This window comes from Anopheles coluzzii, chromosome 3 (genome assembly GCF_943734685.1).
Source record: "Anopheles coluzzii chromosome 3, AcolN3, whole genome shotgun sequence".
NCBI lineage: Eukaryota > Metazoa > Arthropoda > Insecta > Diptera > Culicidae > Anopheles > Anopheles coluzzii.
Window position 1 is genome coordinate 60284264 of NC_064671.1, and position 19527 is coordinate 60303790.

General features: G+C 43.8%; 2 protein-coding genes across 18 annotated transcripts in view; one reads left to right on the forward strand and one right to left on the reverse strand.

Annotated features, from left to right (window-relative positions):
- LOC120959844 (hemicentin-2-like) overlaps nt 1-19527 on the reverse strand; it is a 127271-nt gene that overhangs the window by 86758 nt on the left and 20986 nt on the right. The window lies entirely within an intron of this gene.
- Nucleotides 9785-16212, forward strand: LOC120959842 (protein yellow-like). Of its 16 annotated transcripts, none has more exons than XM_040383520.2 (3): nt 9785-10078; nt 13773-14752; nt 14830-16212. In XM_040383520.2, exons 2-3 carry the CDS (start codon nt 14245-14247, stop codon nt 15912-15914), a joined length of 1593 nt encoding a protein of 530 aa, XP_040239454.2. In that variant the 5' UTR covers nt 9785-10078; nt 13773-14244; the 3' UTR covers nt 15915-16212. The 16 variants fall into 16 exon arrangements, with proteins under 16 accessions (XP_040239454.2, XP_040239460.2, XP_040239456.2 ...); XM_040383526.2 differs by having other exon boundaries at nt 13883-14752; XM_040383522.2 differs by having other exon boundaries at nt 9785-10037.

Below are 19527 nucleotides of genomic sequence, written 5' to 3' on the forward strand. Positions count from 1 at the left end.
TTTCAACCAAGCGAAACGGTATTGAAAACTGCGGAATGCGTGCGGTCCTCGTATGTGAGGGTGGGAATTTATGTTTAGGTGACCGTACGACAATCATGATAATAGTTATAGAATAACACCACTTAAACTTAATCGCTTGAATCCGCACAGCTTGCGGAAGTGTACCAGGGTCCCCAGTACCTACCTACGTCCTGCAAACATTACTCTTCCTCTTCCTCCTATCGATTCCTTCCCGGTTGGAAATGGTTCCAACACTTAACCTAATGGGGTGCGCCTTTTGCTCCCGTAAAGCTGAAACGGCCAATCAAATTTCTAATTGAGGGTTATAACCGTTGCTGAGCACAAATACAAACGCCAACGCTTAAACACCCTCTTCCAAGCCGCCTTCCCGGTCGAAAAAAGATTCCGATTTCACAGAGACGATGGCAACACGGTCACACTTTTCCGTTCGTTTCCGGTTTCTTATCGATAAGGACACATTATTTCCTCCCAGACGACGTGCCCTGCTGTTGGCCTACGCCACGACGGAGACATGTCAACGGGTCGGTTCCCCCCGTCCCCGAAACATACTCTCCACACTCCACCCTTACGTGCCAGCTCTCAAATCACTTCGCTTTTGGCTAATAAATTTGAATGTAAATAGTACGTGGCCCGGTTTTATGGCGCAGTTTCACGCAGACGAAATCTTTACGATCGTACGGTTCAAGTGCTTTCGACAACAGATTTTCCCTCTGCCTGCAGACAACAAAATAAAGGAATTGTTTGCTTTTTACCATGATTGTAACAATACGTATAGATTTCATTTTCACGAAATTCGCCACATAACTCCTTTAAGCGGGGAGATGAGCTTTTAAAAATTATTCTTTCTTCCATCCTTCCAGTTCAGTTCACACGTGGTTGTGAAGTAAAGCGGCAAGGCGGTAACGAAGAAGTGCTAAAAAACGGTCCCTGTTTATGGTTGGTATTTTGCAAAAGAGCATTTTCATGTAAAAGCACACGTTACGATTGAACGCGGGTCAGCCAGCGGTTAATGGTGCTGAGGAGTGCATTTTAAGCGCACATTTCACCGTTCAATTGTTTCCCAACAATCAATCTTCAATTTGCTCATATGATCAATTTAATATTTTATCTTCCCTTTGTCTGTTTTCGTTTTTTTTTTTTCGTCTCACTCCAACAATAAAACGATACCCTCTGCTTTATACGTTCGGACTATCAATATCCAATCAATATCTCGGTGCAACGCGCTCGTTATATTCTCGCTTCTTTGTTTCGGCAACAACAATTGCTTTCAACAACAACAAAAAAATACTACGATAGAAACACAACGTTGCGTGATAAATGATTGTTCATTTCATGCTTCATTTGAACGAATTTGTTTTATGCCAGTGACGAGTGTTCATGAACATTTTGAGCTTTACCGTGCGGACGGTACTGATTTTCATTGTATGCGTTTCTTACAACACAACACTCCAAAGACAATATATCCGATGCTCTATGTGGGCGTCTCTAGTAAACCGGGCGTCTGTTTACCGACGGCAAACAGGATATTCCGATCGGGAAACGGATTTACATGACAAGCGTCTGCCGTCTGCCGAACATTGAACTGATTGAATAATGTATTAGACATGCATATGCCATTCCCTTCAACCAGGCTGTTTGAAATTGGGGATGGAAATTGGCAAATGATTGATTCTATGTGTGCGCTCTGCGTATGTGTGCAGAGTGCGATCGATTTTGCAGGAATCAGGTCAGTTAATTGAACTTGTGATCGATTGCAAATGGTTATTGTACTGTCTCGGTGGTTTGAGTTGAAATATCGATTTGAAAGTTTCGCTGAATACTAAGCTTTTCCAATCCCTTAGTTTCAACGTTAAAGATTTCTAATAAATTGAATGTATCTTTCTATAGATTTTGTGCATTTGTGCATAGAAAATGTTCTACTATTACGATTTGTTCATTATTTAATATTTGAAATAAATATAATTTCTCTGTATCATAGCAAAAAAGAAGAATAAAATCAATACGATCAATATACGCAATGTGTACAAAGATGTACCATATGATACACAATTGCCGGTTTGATTCCAAATGATTGCAGATGATGGTTAAAATTGAATTCTGTGTCTAAAGTTAACAAGTCCCTAACAAAATAAATAATTTCTTACAAATTCCGTGCCATCTTTCATCTATTGCTTTTAGCAAGAACTTGGTAGTACCAAAATAATCAAGTCAAAGAATACATTCCGCATAATAAACTTATTTTTAAAATTCCACATCTATCTTTTTAAATAGTAACACATTTACTATTTCGTATAGCTTTAATCGGAGTGTCTATTCACAAGACATTGCAGATGTTTTCAAGTTGCATTTGAACTTTCTTTCAACTCTTGCTGTTCATTGGACTATAAAAGTGTTCCATCCGCTAGTTATTTTTCCGGTGAAATTACTGTCATGAAACTGTCAAGGAATAAATTTTCCTGTTGATTTGTACGTGAGACACGGAAGTAAGCGTTTGACCTTGACTCATTTTCTATTTACGAGGAATCATGTTTATTTACTTGTCCACAAACATAACCAGCTACTCCGCAACACGCTGATGGTACTAGTTACCGGTCACACAATGAATATGCAAAGCTGTAACAATAACTCGTAAAAATATATCCACGTGCCAGAACGGACGGCAAAAGATCAAGTCGGTTGGCGTTTGTGCGACCAGACGCGCAGTTCGCCGTCCACCTTCGCGAGCAATGCTATCCACCATTGTACACCACGATACCTTCAACATCGAATCGCACAGTCAAACAAACCCACAGAGTGCAGTATTAAAATTCTACTTGCAGCCGGGCCGTTGCGTCCCAGAAGAGTTATCTTACTTAATTATCAAAGAGACACGTAGTTGGTATATGCAGGTAGCCCGTGTTCGATCGTGCGTAGCCTTCAACCGCCGCTGTCCGCATCCCTTAAGGTGTCCGGCAGCAAACAGTGTAAGATGTCCCTGCACACGTTCGTCGCAGCGTAAAGGCACACACAGAGCGCGTTGCATTTACGTAATCGCTTCTATCTTCTGAACAATGGTTTGTCAAAGCTCATCACAAAACCGTCTTACACCGGTCACCATCACCTTCTCAATCCCGGATTTGTCCACGTAAGCACAAAAAAACAACCCACACACATATACACAAAAAGACTACCATTTGTTCCGCAGTTTTGGGGGCCACAGGTTAATAATGCTAAGATGTTTCTTATCTACCTTCCAGACCGACTCTCACTCTCGTCTGGTGCGCTTTTGATGAACCTTTTTGTTTATGATCCGGCGGTATAAATTGAGAGAAAATTCATCACACTGCACACGAAAGGTTCACGGGTTTAGCTTTTTAACACTTTCACCCCAAAACTAACTACCTTGTCAGTTCATGCCGGTGTTGCTGTGGCTCGGGAAGGCAATAAATGGATAAAGTAATACGTTGGAAGGGCGCATTGGGAACAAGAAATTGGACACCCTATTTTTTATGGCGGTCAGTGGCGGAACTGCTGTTTGTGTGTTTAGTGTTTTTTTTTTTTATCGTCACATAGAAGTTTCACTTTCATTGAATAAAATAAAACAAAAACCTTCATTGTATGTTTTGAAAACAAACACTATAAATTTTAACTAATCGTTTATCATCATTCTATTAAAAATGTAGCACCGTAGATACATATTATGCATTACCTTTCATTCATTCTTTCTCACAACGAGTCATGGTAATTACAATATTCATTTATCATATACCATGGTCAACAGTTTACCTCGAAAGATAGCTGCTGTATCTGTAGATCTACAGCAACAAAAAATGTCCTACATTATCAACCGGAAAACATTCCAATCCTACCAATCGTGTCAAACGACAAAAATACATGAAACATCCAACCTTAGCAAAAACTCTAGCGTAATGATTCAACAAACAGCCATCAACATCCGGATGCATCTGCTTTTTTTATAATTTTAGCCTAGCCCAATCCCAAAGAAAACATCCCCAAACAAGGTCAAAAACATGACACGGCAACACGCGAAGAACAAAAAAATAAAAAGAGAAAAGAGTCAGCACGAACATAGCTCAAGCATAATTAATTACGATACAATTGATGCTTGCTTGCTTCTTTTCTTTTTGTCCCCCCAACTGCAGCATCCAACATCGGTGCCTTTTGACATCGGGCGTACACCATGGATGGAAAAAAAAATCATAAACGAACGATGGTGGGGACAGTTGTTGATAGCTTGCAGAAAATTCAACCCAAAAAAGTGAAACGCACTCACTAGCTTTTTGTTTTTTCCTTCATCCTTTCTTTCCCTCTATCCCTTTCCCATGAATGAGTTTTGTAATAATCCCTTCTTGGAAGATTAAAACGGGGAAAAGGGTTTGCTGACAAAATGAATAACATGTCAGACTACACAGTTGTAGCATGCTTCTTCTCCTACCTTCCGTAGACCGAACACAACATCCAACAGATGAAGATTTCGTTTGTTCTTTTGACACATTCAACGACGGCAAAGTGCACACTATGCGTCCGTTCATTCTTTGGGCGTGATTTGACAAAGTGCAACTTGTTGGCAGGTTGTTAGGTGTTTTTATGGCTGGCCTGCTTATGGATTTGCACTTTACAAACTAACGTCATGTTTATGACGCTGCTGATATCTCTTTGATTGTGCAGCATCGTGTAAACACTCGTGTAAATGCAAAAAGAATAAAAAAGAAGCAATTTAATTGCATACTTTTCAACAATCAATCGTTGTTTGTCTGACACAAAAATGTACACTGTTTAATATTGCATCCATTCATATTGTTGCTAAAAAAAAGCAATACGAATGAATGGTCTGGCTTTACAGTAACAATAATGATTTGAGCAATAAGTTGTGTGTAATGTACCGTTTATCCATTTTACACGTCAGGACAGTGTATAGAACTGTGTCGAACATGTATAGTTTTTGTTATTGAATTGCTTTTTTTTATATCCTTTGTGTTGCATAGAGTTACAAATGATTTCAATTCCACTACAAAAAATCTTTTCTTTTAACATGATGGCAGTCATTACATCCAGTATTTGACCCAACATGGTTCGGGGAAATGCTAAAAATACCATTGCGACAATTGGAGACACCACTTTTCTGTCCCAGCTACCACTTGTTAAGAGGAAAAGTTGGCGTCATAGATACTTTTCATATTGTCCTGAAAAAGTTGTTGATAAGTGGGATGAACATGATTGTCAAGTATTGTATGTTTTCACGGAATTAATCACGCCTTCCCGGCGTGTTTCGCAAACGCTAATAAGACTGTTAGTTCGAAATTTATTTTTAGAACCATGCTAATATTACGTGCAAATGGATGGCATTGCCGACAGGTGGTAATTGCCTGATGATGATCAAAATTAAGGTATTATGTTTGCGTTATTTATATGAAGGTTGATACTAAGCGTATCAACGTCGACCTGGAAACAGATATGATTCCTACATATGAAAGAATAGCATTTCGTAAATGGTTTCTGTAACTTAAGCAATAGACCAATAATATTTTAATAATGTCAAACACGTTACCATCGACATTCCATTTGCAAACCACAATCAATGACCGATAAATACGCACCAGCGAGAATCGCAAGGTGAACTCGAACCTGTTCCCGATGAGCATCGAGAACATTGCGCGGTTTTGTGAAGCAATGTGGCAGGTAGACACATACACAAAACCAACATCCAACAAACAAACACCAGAGGAAGTACAAATAAAGTGAACAACTGAGCAAACCACTCGAGCAAATCACCGTCGAAGGTGCCCGGGTGATGGAGATGGATTAAACGGGCACTCGAGGTACCGCGTGTGCCGCGAACCACCGAATGATGCGGAACGGAGCCTGCACGGAGTGTGAACAGGCGGGCCGATGCTACGTAGTTCGGTCATTCGGTCGATCGTCATCATCGTCGTGATCAGCCCCAGTGTGTGATCGTGATCGCTTAATCCACGCGCACCGGCTGAGCGCCTTTTCATGCCTTCGTTGCTGAACGCACCGCTTCCGTTCGACGTCACAAGCGCACGCTTTGGCGGGGCGGGTGGCCGATGGACATTGGAGACGCGCACGATAAAAACCAGTTTAAGCGTGAGTGGCCAAATCCATCTCTCGAGCGGTTCAATCCATACGGCCCGCTCTATTCGCATTGCATTTGACCGTATGGGAATGTTGATCGCTGCGGTCCTTTATCGGCGCTACGCATGGGAAGCATTTGGATTGGCGAAGCTTTGCCGCACAACGGCGAGTCTGAACTTGACACTGCCATTGGGGACATACTGTGGAGAAGCGACATGATCTTACATTGGCCGGATGCAAACAAGGATAGAGGTGGTGAGTCTGATGGACTTCCGTTGATTCCGTGATAAATATGGTTTTGACGGGGGACATTGGGAGTAAACATAACGGAGCTTACATTATTGTTTGAACAAAGTACTAATAAAGGCACTGCTAAGACAGGTATAATTTGTAAAATCTGACAGGAAATATTCGAAACAAAGAAATACTTATTTATCTCTAAATAAAAAAAATTAAATCAAAATGAGGTATTAATCATGCTAAATTAACATATTCAAGCTTCTTCTAAAAAGAATAGGAATTAACACATGAACATGTTCTTTGAAAATAAGGAGAATAATAGAATAGGAACGGAAAACATTTCATCCTGGAAGTAGAGCAATGGCAATACTGTTAAATAACAGTAAAAAAACAATGAATTAAACAAAAATCATATAAAACATCATCCAATTTATCTATAAAACAAACAAATGAAACTGATATAAATTGAAAACACTCGAATCTCATAAATATCATGATTTATCCAAATATATCAAGAAATACAAACAGAAACATCAAGCAGCATACAAAAAAACTGGAAATAACAATTTACAAAAATTACAAAAAATAAGAAAAGTTTTTTCAACTAAATCACACCAAACATCTTCTTCTTCTTCTTCTCCTATTTGGTGTAACGTCCTACGCGGACAAGCCGGCCTTCACAGGCTTTCAAGACTGAATTCATTACCACGCAACCGGATAGTCAATCCTTGCTACGGGGGGGACGGTTCATTCTAGGCTTGAACCCATGACGGGTATGTTATTGAGTCGTTCGAGTTGATCAAACATAACAAAAATAAAAAAATAATATCCCTGATAAAAGCTAATATTTTTATCATTACCATCAAAATAAAACCATAAACAACGCAGAAAGAAAAAATAATAATTGCAACCGCACAATATTTACCCTTTCAAACGATTATTCATAACAAACTGACAGTTTGACGCGATGGAAAACTTGTTCATCGAGTGAAAAATGAGTTAATTTTTTATTGCCCCAATACAACCCACTAACAACCCGTTTTGCATTTGATGGTGCGCCGCAGATAATGAAAACGAACCGAACGCACTTGGGTGAAGCGCCAAACAGAACAAAACAAAACGAACCCAATTAACTATAATCACATTTCGGTAACGTGCTATCAACCTGTGCTTGTTGAACCTTTCACACCTACGAACTACTCTCTTTTTGTTGATAAATTATTCTTCAATCAAAATAAACGCTATCATTTATGTGTGCTTCCTCTCCCTTGCTGTAGCCCTTTTTACAACCAGAGTGTCGACACGACCACCGCAACCATTCACACACTGACAAGGGCCGGGTAAATCAAAGGCAAATGAAGTGGCTGCCTATTAAAGCGTATGAAATGACCCCCAACGGAGAACGAGTCTAGGAGGGAGCGGTCAGCTAGCCGAGTCATGGTCGGGCGGCTCATCAAACTGGGGGCAGCCGATAGAACCGATAGAGAGCAAATTCAAATCAGCTCGCCTCGAGTAAGCCTGGGAAGGGGTTGTCATTTGTCCGTGCCGCCAACTTAGAGCCCCTGGTGCGCAATACCATCCTAGATTGCTAAAAAGTATCACCGCTACCGGAAGAGGATTCAAGGAGCGTTCGGTTACCGGTGGGCAGCTATATACACCACGAATGACGACGTTCCACCAAACTCCCGGGGCTGGTTACTGAAACTAACTCTCGGAACTTTGTATCCTGTCAGCGCCAAAACGATAAACGTTACCGGTCGAGCGATATGGCGAGTGAAACCGTATCGAGTCGCATTCTGCCAGTCCATATCTGATGGGCCTCCTCCTATCGTCGCCGAAGCGAAGCAAGCGAGCACCATGCTAGCCAGTCACCTTCCTTTATCCATCCGTTCCAGCTTCCGCGACTGAATGCGAGTCATCGCGGCTTAACCTCCGAAACCCTCCGCCCCTACCGGCTGTGTCCCTCTTTCTCGCTCTCCCTCTTTCTATTCCTAATTGTAAACAAATCGTGTCCCGTCACCGTCACCTGCACATTGACGATACCGTCACTTGCTGGGAGCTAATGTAGTTTATAATTACAATACAACGCGTTGTCGATTCACGTTGACGCCTAATGCGAACACACTGAGCGAGTGCGAGTTGCAATTAGTTACACTGATTTAGTATTCATGTCATGAAAAACTATTTCTGTGCCACAATCTATCCAGCGTGTGTGGAGGTAACTCAGCTAATAATTCGAATCGATGCAAGTCGTTGGTCGTTGGGAAGGTAGTATACCTCATGGGTCCGGGATGATCGTGGGAATGTTTTCCGCCTTATATAACGTAGAACGGAGCGATTCTGAGTGATTCAGAGGCAAGACAGTAAGGGTTGTTGGTTTGCCCTGCTGTCTGAGCACACGTCGGATGCATTCGAGTGCTGGATGGACTCACATATATGAGATAATATTTCACTTACCGATAAACGTCACTCACGTACGCAGCGCTAATGAGTGTGGAGGTCTTAGACGGTAGTAGTCAATAGTCTACCGAGTCTACCGGTACCAAGCTTTGTAGAAGCGATGTTGTCATAAAGCCATAAAAAGGGGTTCATAAAATCGATCTAACTGACAACAAAGTAATTTCGATTTCCTTACACCAATCGACACAGCGGAATACAGATGACTGGAAATGAGATTGATTAAAGTGGTGAAGGCATAGCAAAAGTGAAATTAAAAAAAAACCTGCTTCAAACAGAACAAAATGCTCTCATCAGCAGATCAAACGATTCCTTGTGCCTATCAATACACCCCAAGAAGCTCTCAAATCGTTTGAAGACTTCCACTTTGGTGCCCGTTCTAGGTGTTGATGGACAATGTACGACTAGCTCATGTAGGACCATTATGATCGACTAGGTGATGTAGAGCTGAACATCAAAAAGGTAACCGCAAGCAGCCAACCGCGCTCTACATTGTGGCTTTGAATGGCTATTCTGTAGCTCTATAGCGAACACAAGCAAGTAACCTACTCACGTGCGGTCAAATTTGTCTCAGAAAGATGCCACCTGATGTAATGGGTATGAAGAATTTCAATAACACTTGAGGAGTTCTGTTCGAGTAGTGTTCCATAGTGTTGTCAGCTTCGTGTAAAACTCAACCCTATCAGATCTCGCTTTATTCGTTTTCCGATTCTATCAAACAATCTCGGACCAACAAGTGGTTATAAATGTCTTTCCCGCAATGAAAAAACGCAACAATTAAGACGCATAATAATTCACCCCGCTCCCCCTTTTTTTGGGTTGTTGTTTTTTTCGCATCTCCCGCCCCATTCCAATCCGCATTCCTTCTCCCACCGGTGCAAATAAGACAAGCCAGTCGAAGGGCCGACGCTTGCCCCTCAATTATGCGCGATCAATCCGAGCACGGCTCACATGTGCGAGATTCTTCAAAGGAAGAAGTGAGAGCATCCACCGGGTGGAAGCAACGTCTAGCACGGTCGAAGTGTATATCTACACCTCGATATCCGGCGTTGGCGCTCAGTTGTCGTTCGGATGATCTTGCAGCAACACGCTAACGCTAACAAGCACCCGTGGCCCCGTACCGGTACCGATTTGTCGAGGGTGTGAGTGTGTGTGTTTTTTGAGTTGGTTATTTAAAAAATTGTGTCACGCACCGGCCTCTTCGCAGGTTGGCTACCATTGGCGAGGTTAACCATCATAACGATCGGCCCCATCGGACACCGGACGAGTGGGTCTAAATTATTGCTTTTAGCTTTGTAGTTGTTTTGCGCGTGTGATATCAAATTGGAGGTTATTTTGAGTGTGTGAGCCACACGGCCGCCCCCATCCGCTCCCAGTCGGCCGTTCGGAAGTGAGTTAAGTGAGATGGCTGTGTGCATATTAGCTCCGTGTTGGTGTGTGCGAGCAAACTTCCGGAAGGGAATGTCGACGGAACCGTGCCGTGCAATACACACCCTCGCTCGAAGGTCGATGGTGAGGGCTCAAAATTCCAAGTGAAAATGGTTTCAAGCGAAGAAATTAAAAACATAGCCCCGCACATACAGACCATGTGACTGTTTGTGCGTGCCCGAGCATACACATGAAAGACTTGCGCAAGCGACGGACGATGGACGATAATAATAAAAAAAAAATACACAAAGAGGATTGGAGGTGGGAGGAGGGGAAATCCGACGGAGGAAAGTGTTTGTGTGACTATCTTTGGCCCTTTTGGGGCACACTTTGACGGTGTTCGAAAGTGTCATGAAGCGTGTGATGTATGCGGGTGCTCTGGTGGTGCTAAACAACTGCGGCCTTTAACAAACGATGTGTGGTACCATTGAACTGGCCAGCTGTTTGCGTATGTGTATGTGTGTGTCCATTTCCTGTACCGTCTGGGGTACACACCCTGTCCTTACGGAGAGGCTATCACTGTGACATTGAGCCAAGGCGAGTTTCACCATTCGGAAGCAAGCAAAGCGACGAAACTTTGTGTCCATATTGTGAGCACGAGATATCAACCAGACATGTTAATAATACGAAACAGAAAAGCTAGCATCACCTACGGCTGCGTTCGGAACCCTGCTGAAACCTCTGTGAGTCACCGTGCACCCTGGAGTGTGCAGATGTTATGCCGCACGTTATTAGATTTGCATTCGGAAGGCAACGATCCGCAAGGCAGCACGAGTTTCCCACGATTAACTCCCCCCAGAGGGTGGAGCATCACGGGGGAATTAATTGTCCACTCGCAAACTCGATCTCGTGGTGAGAAAACCGAACCCTGCAATCGACGTGTGAATTAATTGTGCGCAAATGTATGCGACTCTGCGCCCCGCACTCCCCTCACTCTGTAACCCCCGGGAGAAGAGTTGGAGGAGCCGCCTAATGATTACGAGATGAGATCAATCAATCAGACCCATTGAGGCAAACGATGGCGGGACTCGTTCGTGGGGACAGCGGGATGCGAGAAAGGGTAGCTTGTACGATATCTTCGATCATGATTGTTTGTTGCTTCGTTAAACGGTTCTCCTGCCTCGGTGAAGCGTAAGCTGGCACAGCCGTACGGTATAACAAGGGACCCTCCTCCTTTCGGTACATTTCGTCGCCAACATCAACGCAATCACGGCGAAAACAAATCACCGCCAGCGTGACACGAGCCGGCCAGCGTGATTGCGTTTGACGTTCGGCACGGCACACCGAACTCAAGACGAGGGAGGCAAAGATTGACATCGAGCTTAAGCAAATAATTGCCCCCGTAATGGGTGGCCGGGATTCGCGCGGCCCAGGTTTATGAGATTGTAAGCAGCAGGTGGGGAAAGAGCTGGCGTTAATAATGTGGTGTATTGGAATGCTATCATAGCAGGGGAATAGGCTATTATTAGCTTGTAGAATGGTACCGAATGCACTTGACTTTGATGTCATGCTTAAGAGCAAAGTTATAGCAGGGCTTTGCAATGCTCCACAGCCAAGCTGCCCAGCATGTTGTACCGTGTCAAATTCAGCTGCATTCGGAAGATTCAGCAAATAGCAATCAATCAAAGGACAATAAAATCCCCCATAGCCGCTCAATATTTGCAGCAGCGTGTGCTAATGCAAGAATTAATCCGCAGTTACCAACGCAGTCCAAAGCGATCCTGCCGATCGCTCGTAAACAGTTTGATTAATTATGTGTTCATTTGCCGTCCGTTTGAAGTAGGGTTACCTTACAGCTGCTTACAGCTGCTCGAAGTGCTAATCGAAACCCCTTGTTCATCGAACGCAGACGCCGAAGAAAATATTTTGCACCAAATTCGTTTCAGTTTCATCGGTGCTGTCAGCAGCTTCGTGCATCGCATATTAAAGCGACCGTCGCGCGTCTGATAACAAACCACGTGTTTATCTTTTTGATTTTAAAAATAGAAATACGCAAAGTGCGAAAACAAACAACTCCTTGCTCATAACAAAAGTTTACTGTAAAACAGCAAAAGGAAAATTCAAGTCTTCCACTGGTTGTGTGTCACACATCGAGAGCACACGCTTTGCACCATTTTTGCCACTGCGCATCGATCCCCGGGACCATTGTCGGGGCGCTCCGGACCATTACTAAATGATTTACCGCCGTTAAACGGCCACGGTACGTGGTATGCACCGAATGCAAATAATGGCATAATTTAATTATTCAAATTTATTCAACTAGCGGACCGAATTTATCCTATCAGCGCCAGGGCCGGAGGTGCGTCCGACAAGCTGGGGTGTTTTTGTGCGGTGGGAGAGGAATTTTTGCGCTAGCTTGACTTTTGTTACCACGAGTCAAGTACGCCTCACACCTAAATTGTTGACGGATGACTCTTTTTGGTCTTTGTCGATGATCAGATTGTTCGAACCAAACTGTTACCTCTTTAATGCATCAGTGAAGCTACTAATAGATGTCAGAAAAAAGGAAAGTATCCTTCAACTCCGCTTACACCCCTCCACTACGTACACCCTCCTAGTGTGCATCTCCGGCGATGAGTAATGTTTAGTTCAACGTACATGGTAAAGGAAAACCGCCCATTTCCCGCTTTAAAATTAAGCATAATTGCAATGAAAAATGGCAATTATTTACACCGCACAGAAACAACAGCACAACAACAACAAAAAAACCCTCCAGCACAGCTTCAACCCAATGATGCACCCGACGCTTTGAAGCTTGCCCCGTGGGCGAGCGAGCGCGAAACTTTTCCACTCGGGAACTGATATACCGAAACACGCGACCGGAAGCGAACGTAGCGATCGTTCCCGTTGCACGTCCACTACTTCCCATCGTTGCGGAAGTAATAAAATAGAATGAATTACAGCCCGCCGGAAGTCCGCTGTTCCGTGCTCCCGCCCGACCGAGGGAAATTGTTTTAAAAGCGTACCACATCGATGAACGGAGAGAGAGAGAGCATCGGGGGGCATAAGAGAAGCCTATCCAATCATAGTCCTTCATCCTTGCGGGAATACCCATGGGTGCACGTGAGTTCATCGGTGTGTCGGAACCGGTGGTATGCAGCCTGGTAGCATATTAATTAATTTTTCAAGAATCTACCTTCATTGCGGGGAAAAACTTTCCCCCTGGCACTCTTTCGCCTGACACGGTCTTCACGTGCGGGAAAGTTTATCACTCCGTTCCGCACTGCCTTCCAGCCGTCGCGCACAAGCGTAAAGGTCGCTTGCAATTTACATTAGGATGACCTCCAATCGTACTGCAGCACCTTCCGCTCAGCTGATGGACTGCTGGCGACGATTCGGGCGCCGCATATGACTACTGAGCTGCGATGGCGGCAAAAAGCGCGAGAAAAAGTGGTTCCAAGGAACACATACTCCGGTGGTGGTGGTGATGCCTCTTTACACACTCGCAGAGCCCCGGAAAGTCATCGCAGGCTCGTGAAACGATCGCGTAATTATTGCAAATTAAATTAACACCTTCTTTTCTGCTTCTCTAGCACTTGTCCTAAAGTTTGCGTTTGCCCCTCCCGGGCCATTCCCACCCACAGAGCAGAGCAGCAACTCGTGATATCGACAGCACCACCGCTCATTGCGTCTTTCGTTTTAGATCAAAACACGATCCAAGTGAAGTGATAATTGGCGCTTGCCGAGTTGCGGTACGTTTTCGTGTGTAACGCTGTGTATGTGTGTGTAGGTGTGACTATTTGTGTATGTCTGTATTATGGGCGGCTAGCTCCGTGTTCGACTTTAGCTCCGAATCAACAGCAGTGTCCGGCCGGTGCTCGTAGCAAGAAGAACCAGGTCACCAATATCATCTCTGTCTGTTTTAAAGGTGCCTGAAACACTGTGACACATAACTTCACCTACACATCAGGCTCGTTGAAAGTGAAGCGTTACGATCATTTACGGCGAGACATCAAATTAATTGATTTAAAACGTTGACCGTTTCGGGCGTAACCCCACGTGACCATGGCACTGGGACGCAAGCTGATTGCGTTCGCCCTTGTGGTCTCATGTGCACTGGCGCAGCAAGGCAGCGACGACGGCTCGCCGCCCCTCGACAGCCTGAGTCCACCGACACCGTCCGTACCGATCGCGCCCGGCGAAAAGCAGTTCCGGGTGGTGTACGAATGGAACGTGCTCGATTTTGCCTTCACCAATGAGGATGAGCGTGCGCAGGCCCTGTACAGTGGACACTACATCCCGAAAAATGTGATCATCTCCGACTGTAAGCCGTTTGCGAACCGACTGTATCTGACCATTCCCCGAATGCTGCCGGGCGTGCCGGCCACTCTCGGGTACGTGGTGCGACCAGAAAACAATGGCCGCACCGATCCAGAGATCGTACCCTTCCCATCGTGGGAGATGAACGAGCGGGGCAACTGTTCGGCGTTACAGTTCGTTCAGGGTGTTGCCGTGGACAAGCACGGCATCATGTGGGTCGTCGATTCGGGACGCACCGAAACGTTGACGCGTGGTGAGTGAATTTCTACCGGATCGATATCGAACTAAAACAAGATCTCTTATAAATTGTTTTCATCTCTCCCGTCACAGGTAAAGATCATGTCGTTTGTCCTCCGAAGATCATCCTGCTGGATCTCAAGCGGAATGGTACCGTCATGCTGCGCTACCAGTTCCCGGAGTCGGTCGTTCCGGCGGGCAACAACTACCTCAACAAGATCGTTGTCGATGATGCATTCGGTGGGTTTGCGTACATCACCGACAACAGTGGTGCTGATCCGGGCATTGTGGTGTTTTCGCGCCGCCTCACCCGATCGTGGAAGGTGCGGGAAAACAACTCAATGCGCGCCGCCCGCAACGCGGTCCGATTTGCCGTCAACGGTACGGAGCTGAACTTTTCGATCCACATCGACAGTATCGCGCTGGGCCCGTACTACAATCCAAACCTATCGCCCGACCAGCCGGTGCCGGATACGCTTGTCAACAGTCAGAACTACGAGCGTAACGTCTACTACAGCCCACTGTCCAGCTATCACATCTACTCGCTGCCCGCGTCGCTACTGCGCGACCCAGAGTTCAATGCTCGGGCGACCCCTCGCGACATTCTCGAGGCGGTCGTCGACTACGGTCGCAAGCAGTCGCAAACGGATGGCATGTTTATGGACAACCAGGGCGTGCTGTACTACGGTCTGCTCGGCGAGCATGCCGTCGCTAAGTGGGACAGCTACAAGCCGTTCACGGAGAAGAACCAGCAGATCATTGCGAAGGATGCGACCTACATCCAGTGGGTGGACAGCATGGGCATCGACCATGAGGGCTACCTGTACGTGGTGGTGAACCGCCTGCACAACTTTGTCGCCGGCCGTCTCAACCCGCTCGAGGTGAACTTCCGCATACTGCGCGCGAAAACGGGCGCCCTCAGCTACGTCTACACCCCGGACAACCTGTTCAACAGTGACGGTAAGTTCCTGTACTCGGGTGCTTCCGGTGAACCGTTCGCCGACAATGGGTTGGTTTATCAGTACGAGGGAACTACACCGGCGTCGAGCAGACTGGCCGCGGCCGGCATACTTGGTGCGAGCGGGGCGGCGACAAGCGCGGCCTCCTTCGCTGGATTTATCGGTGCCCTTGTCCTGGGCGCCGTGACTAGCATGATCGGTCGGCGTACCGTTGTTTGAGGATGGTTTGAGGAATATCGCACCGTTGTTGACATCATCACCGTTGTCCGCCAAGGACGAAACCGAGACGGCCAGATATGGAATAGATATCCCCCTCCCCTCCCTTGCCCCCTCCCTCCCATCCACATCCGATCCCCGCTACCAGTACTTCCGTATCAGTATTTGTATATAGTTCGAGCTTAAGTGTAAATAAGCGATCAAGCGTGTATGGGGCGCTGTCGTTTCTTTGATTTCATGTTGACTTTTAACGAGAATATGCGTTCGGAAATAAAGATGGTTATTTTTTACGACACCTGTACCCATTTCGTCGTGCGTCTGAGTGACATCGGCGCCACGGGGCGTTTGAATCAAACATTGATGACAGCTCTTCGCAACAGTTCCACGAACGCACGCAATTGTCGCTACTTTATGTGCCGCTCTCCGTTTCATAAGTTGACATTCTCGCTCATGATGACTTTATGATTGCGTTCCGGGAAGGATATGAAACCGTTGCAAAATTAATAAAGATCTTCGCCAAATTGACGCCGCCCGCAGAAACGTGAGGAGCCGCGCTGACAGCGTGGGGTTTAGGGAGCGCCAACACCCTCTCAACAAGAAAGAAGTCATCCTCCCTTTTCCCAAGCGCGTAATATAGTCCAAAACGACGAATTGATACCACACAAAATTATTTCCTATTGCTGCGTCAACATTATTAATCACCTGGCAGTGGGAGAGTGCACGTCTTCGCTTCAACTGGTGCTGTTGCGGCTGCTGGTGTGGCTGTTGCTGATTGCGGGGTATTATCTTGTCCTTCGAGTGGAGTTTTCGAAAGGATTTTGCTGGTTCTTCTCGTTGATCAAGATTTATGCTCGTCTCGCCTGTCAGGAGACGCAGTTTGGCTCTGCCTGCTGCTTCTCTGAAGCTCCGAAACAGCTCCGAATGCTTTAAAATAAATGCAAATAAATTCCCATCCCGAACCAACGAGTCAGAACATTCCCATCCGCTACTAGGTAGTACCTCTTTGGGAAGGATTTTGCGGATCGGCGTCGCGACTCGAATCTCTTTTATTCCTTTCCATCAAGCAACACGTCCCAGTCCGTTTTGCTGTAAAGCACAGCGAAGCTTAAGGTTTTTTTTTGCATCCATTTTCTGGTAAGTTGAAAGTGCGCAAATTTGTGACTCTCTCAGGTCTCGTTTCGGCCTCCCAAAATCCGTTGCCATCATTATCAACTAAGCGCGCGGCCGGCGAGTATGCCGAGACTAGCAAAAGGCACAATAAAACCTCATTGGGGCGGGCCGAAGCTGAAAAATTTATTTTCCTTTCCATGATGCAGAATTAAACAAGCATACGAGGCGCGCTTTACGGTAGAAAAATCTTTTCGGCAATGGCGTTCGTTAAGCCGGTTCTCTAGGGACGGCAGTGCGGCAGAAAATTATAGGCAGCGCGAAGAGACACGTGAGCTGATAGCAATTTTATGACGAACCAGCTTTCTTTCGCCAGCGTTGCAATGAAAAGTTGCGGTTGGTAAAAAATCAAAAATGCATGATAGTGGTATCATCGTGCGGTGAAAGAAAAGGAGCTTTGAATTTAGTTTTGAATAAACATAATTTAAGTTTGCTTTGCACCAAAGCTGTATAATTCGGATGAAATAAGTCCAGCTTTTCGTTTCTTTTCAGTTACTTCTGGCATACAGTAACCAAAACATGGTTACTAATTTAAAAGCAAAACCAAGGAGTTTTGCTTTTTGGTTCATTTTATTTCCTTCTTTATTATTTAGACATATATTTCTTTCTGCATTATAATGATGAATTCGTAATAAGGTTTATTTTCTCGTATGTGTTAGTTACATGACTTTAGTGAATACGTGATATAAATATTTAATGAAAAAAATATAGTTGTGTCACCTTACATGAACATATAATTTAGTTTAATTTATACTAACCCAACACTCCGTATTAAATATGTTCCAGTGCACATTAGATAGTTCGAATCTTTTAATCCGAACGATTTGCATCCTCACTTTGTTATGCATCACTTAAGAATCCATTATTTTTTTAAAGAAATGGCAATGAAACATGGGACTGGGAAAATTTAATTAAATAAAGCAATATAATATAAACATAAATCTATTTTTAAAACAATATTTTTTCTTTGTAAAACGAATTGTTCAATGTAATCAACCAAGAAAAATATTATTTTGAAATGCTTATTCGATACTCAGTACTAAATTAAGAGGAGACTACCAAAAGTGTACACAGGAAACAATATTATTTTATCATAGCTGCCTACAATTCAAAATTCCTTAACTTACGACATATTTATGGAAGCTACATTTCATCACCAAGAGGAAAATTTATCAATGTCTTTCAAGCTTACACAGTAATATGTTTGTAATATTATAGTATCTAATGTTGAAGCTAAGTTGACCATGAATGTTGTTGTGCATTTTATAGCAACATTTATGAATGTTAAATATATCTCAAAAGACAGCGATTGAACATGTTATTTTTTCGGATTTAACAGTTAGGTTTTCTTTACTCGTTTTGATTATCAAACTTTTATGTGGAATTTTTTTTATGATGTTATGATGATAATATTAAATTAAATTTTATTATTATAGAGTTGGTCGTAAATCGTATGTTTAGTATTGGTTAAACCTGTCATTGAATTCATAGCATATCTTGTTAAAAACTAGCTTCATATTTGAAAGTTAAAAACTGAGTTAAGCTCAACAAAATAATTTATTTATTTTAATTTGCTAATAATTTATCAATCAAATGTCATGGCAGTACATATCTAAGATCGCCTACTCTTAACATAATTAGGGTATTAATCAAATTTTTTGTTCATGCCAACACGATTTGCCTCGCCCTTATGCATTGAGCAAATTTTGAGTTTCCGGGTATGGTCATTCTCAGAAGGGTTACTAATTGTAGATAGACAGTTCAGTAGCCTTAATGAGAATCATTTATCAATATTTTATTTTGCCTACTTTTGGGCGTTTTTAGGCATGCGCTTACGCTAGAAATACACGTTAAGGAGTTTTCGGTTGCTTTTTTTATTCACTCTAAATTGAATTTATAACTTAATTGTCCTCTCCTCCTGTCCTATGTAAAATACTCTTGGTATAACTATTATGTTCCGAATAGGATATTAAAATATTTTAAAAATGTTCTTATAATGTCTTTATAATGCACACCTGTAAGAAGGTGTTCAATTTTTAATCATAAAATTTGACAAATGGTGAATTATTGACAAATGTTGTGTGACTTGTTTGTCGTGATTGAGCGATACATAAAGAGCCTGAATTGTCTAAAACTGCTGAAAACTAATCTTGATTAAGAAGAAGCCACATTTCTGGTTAATTTAGAGTTGGTGTCTAAAAAGAACAGCTTTACTAAAGTCAGAAAAGCGACTCTAAAGGATCAAAAGCTCTAACATTGACGTAAAACCAACAATCACTAATATCACTACCACACCATCACACAGAAGAGATATCATGCGCATGGTTTTCGTGTTTGTACATTTCATGAGCGAAATAAGCTTACGAATTTAACATTCAGCACCAAAGCGTCATCATGGCGAGCGTTATTGGGAGGAACATGCTTAATCACGCTAAGGCGCACAGTACAC

Bases quoted from the DNA above. Each gene is read 5' to 3' on its own strand.
- LOC120959842 (XM_040383520.2), top strand. From the start codon at position 14,245: ATGGCACTGGGACGCAAGCTGATTGCGTTCGCCCTTGTGGTCTCATGT. The intron at 14,753-14,829 runs GTGAGTGAATTT...CTCCCGTCACAG, and splicing joins CACCGAAACGTTGACGCGTG to GTAAAGATCATGTCGTTTGT.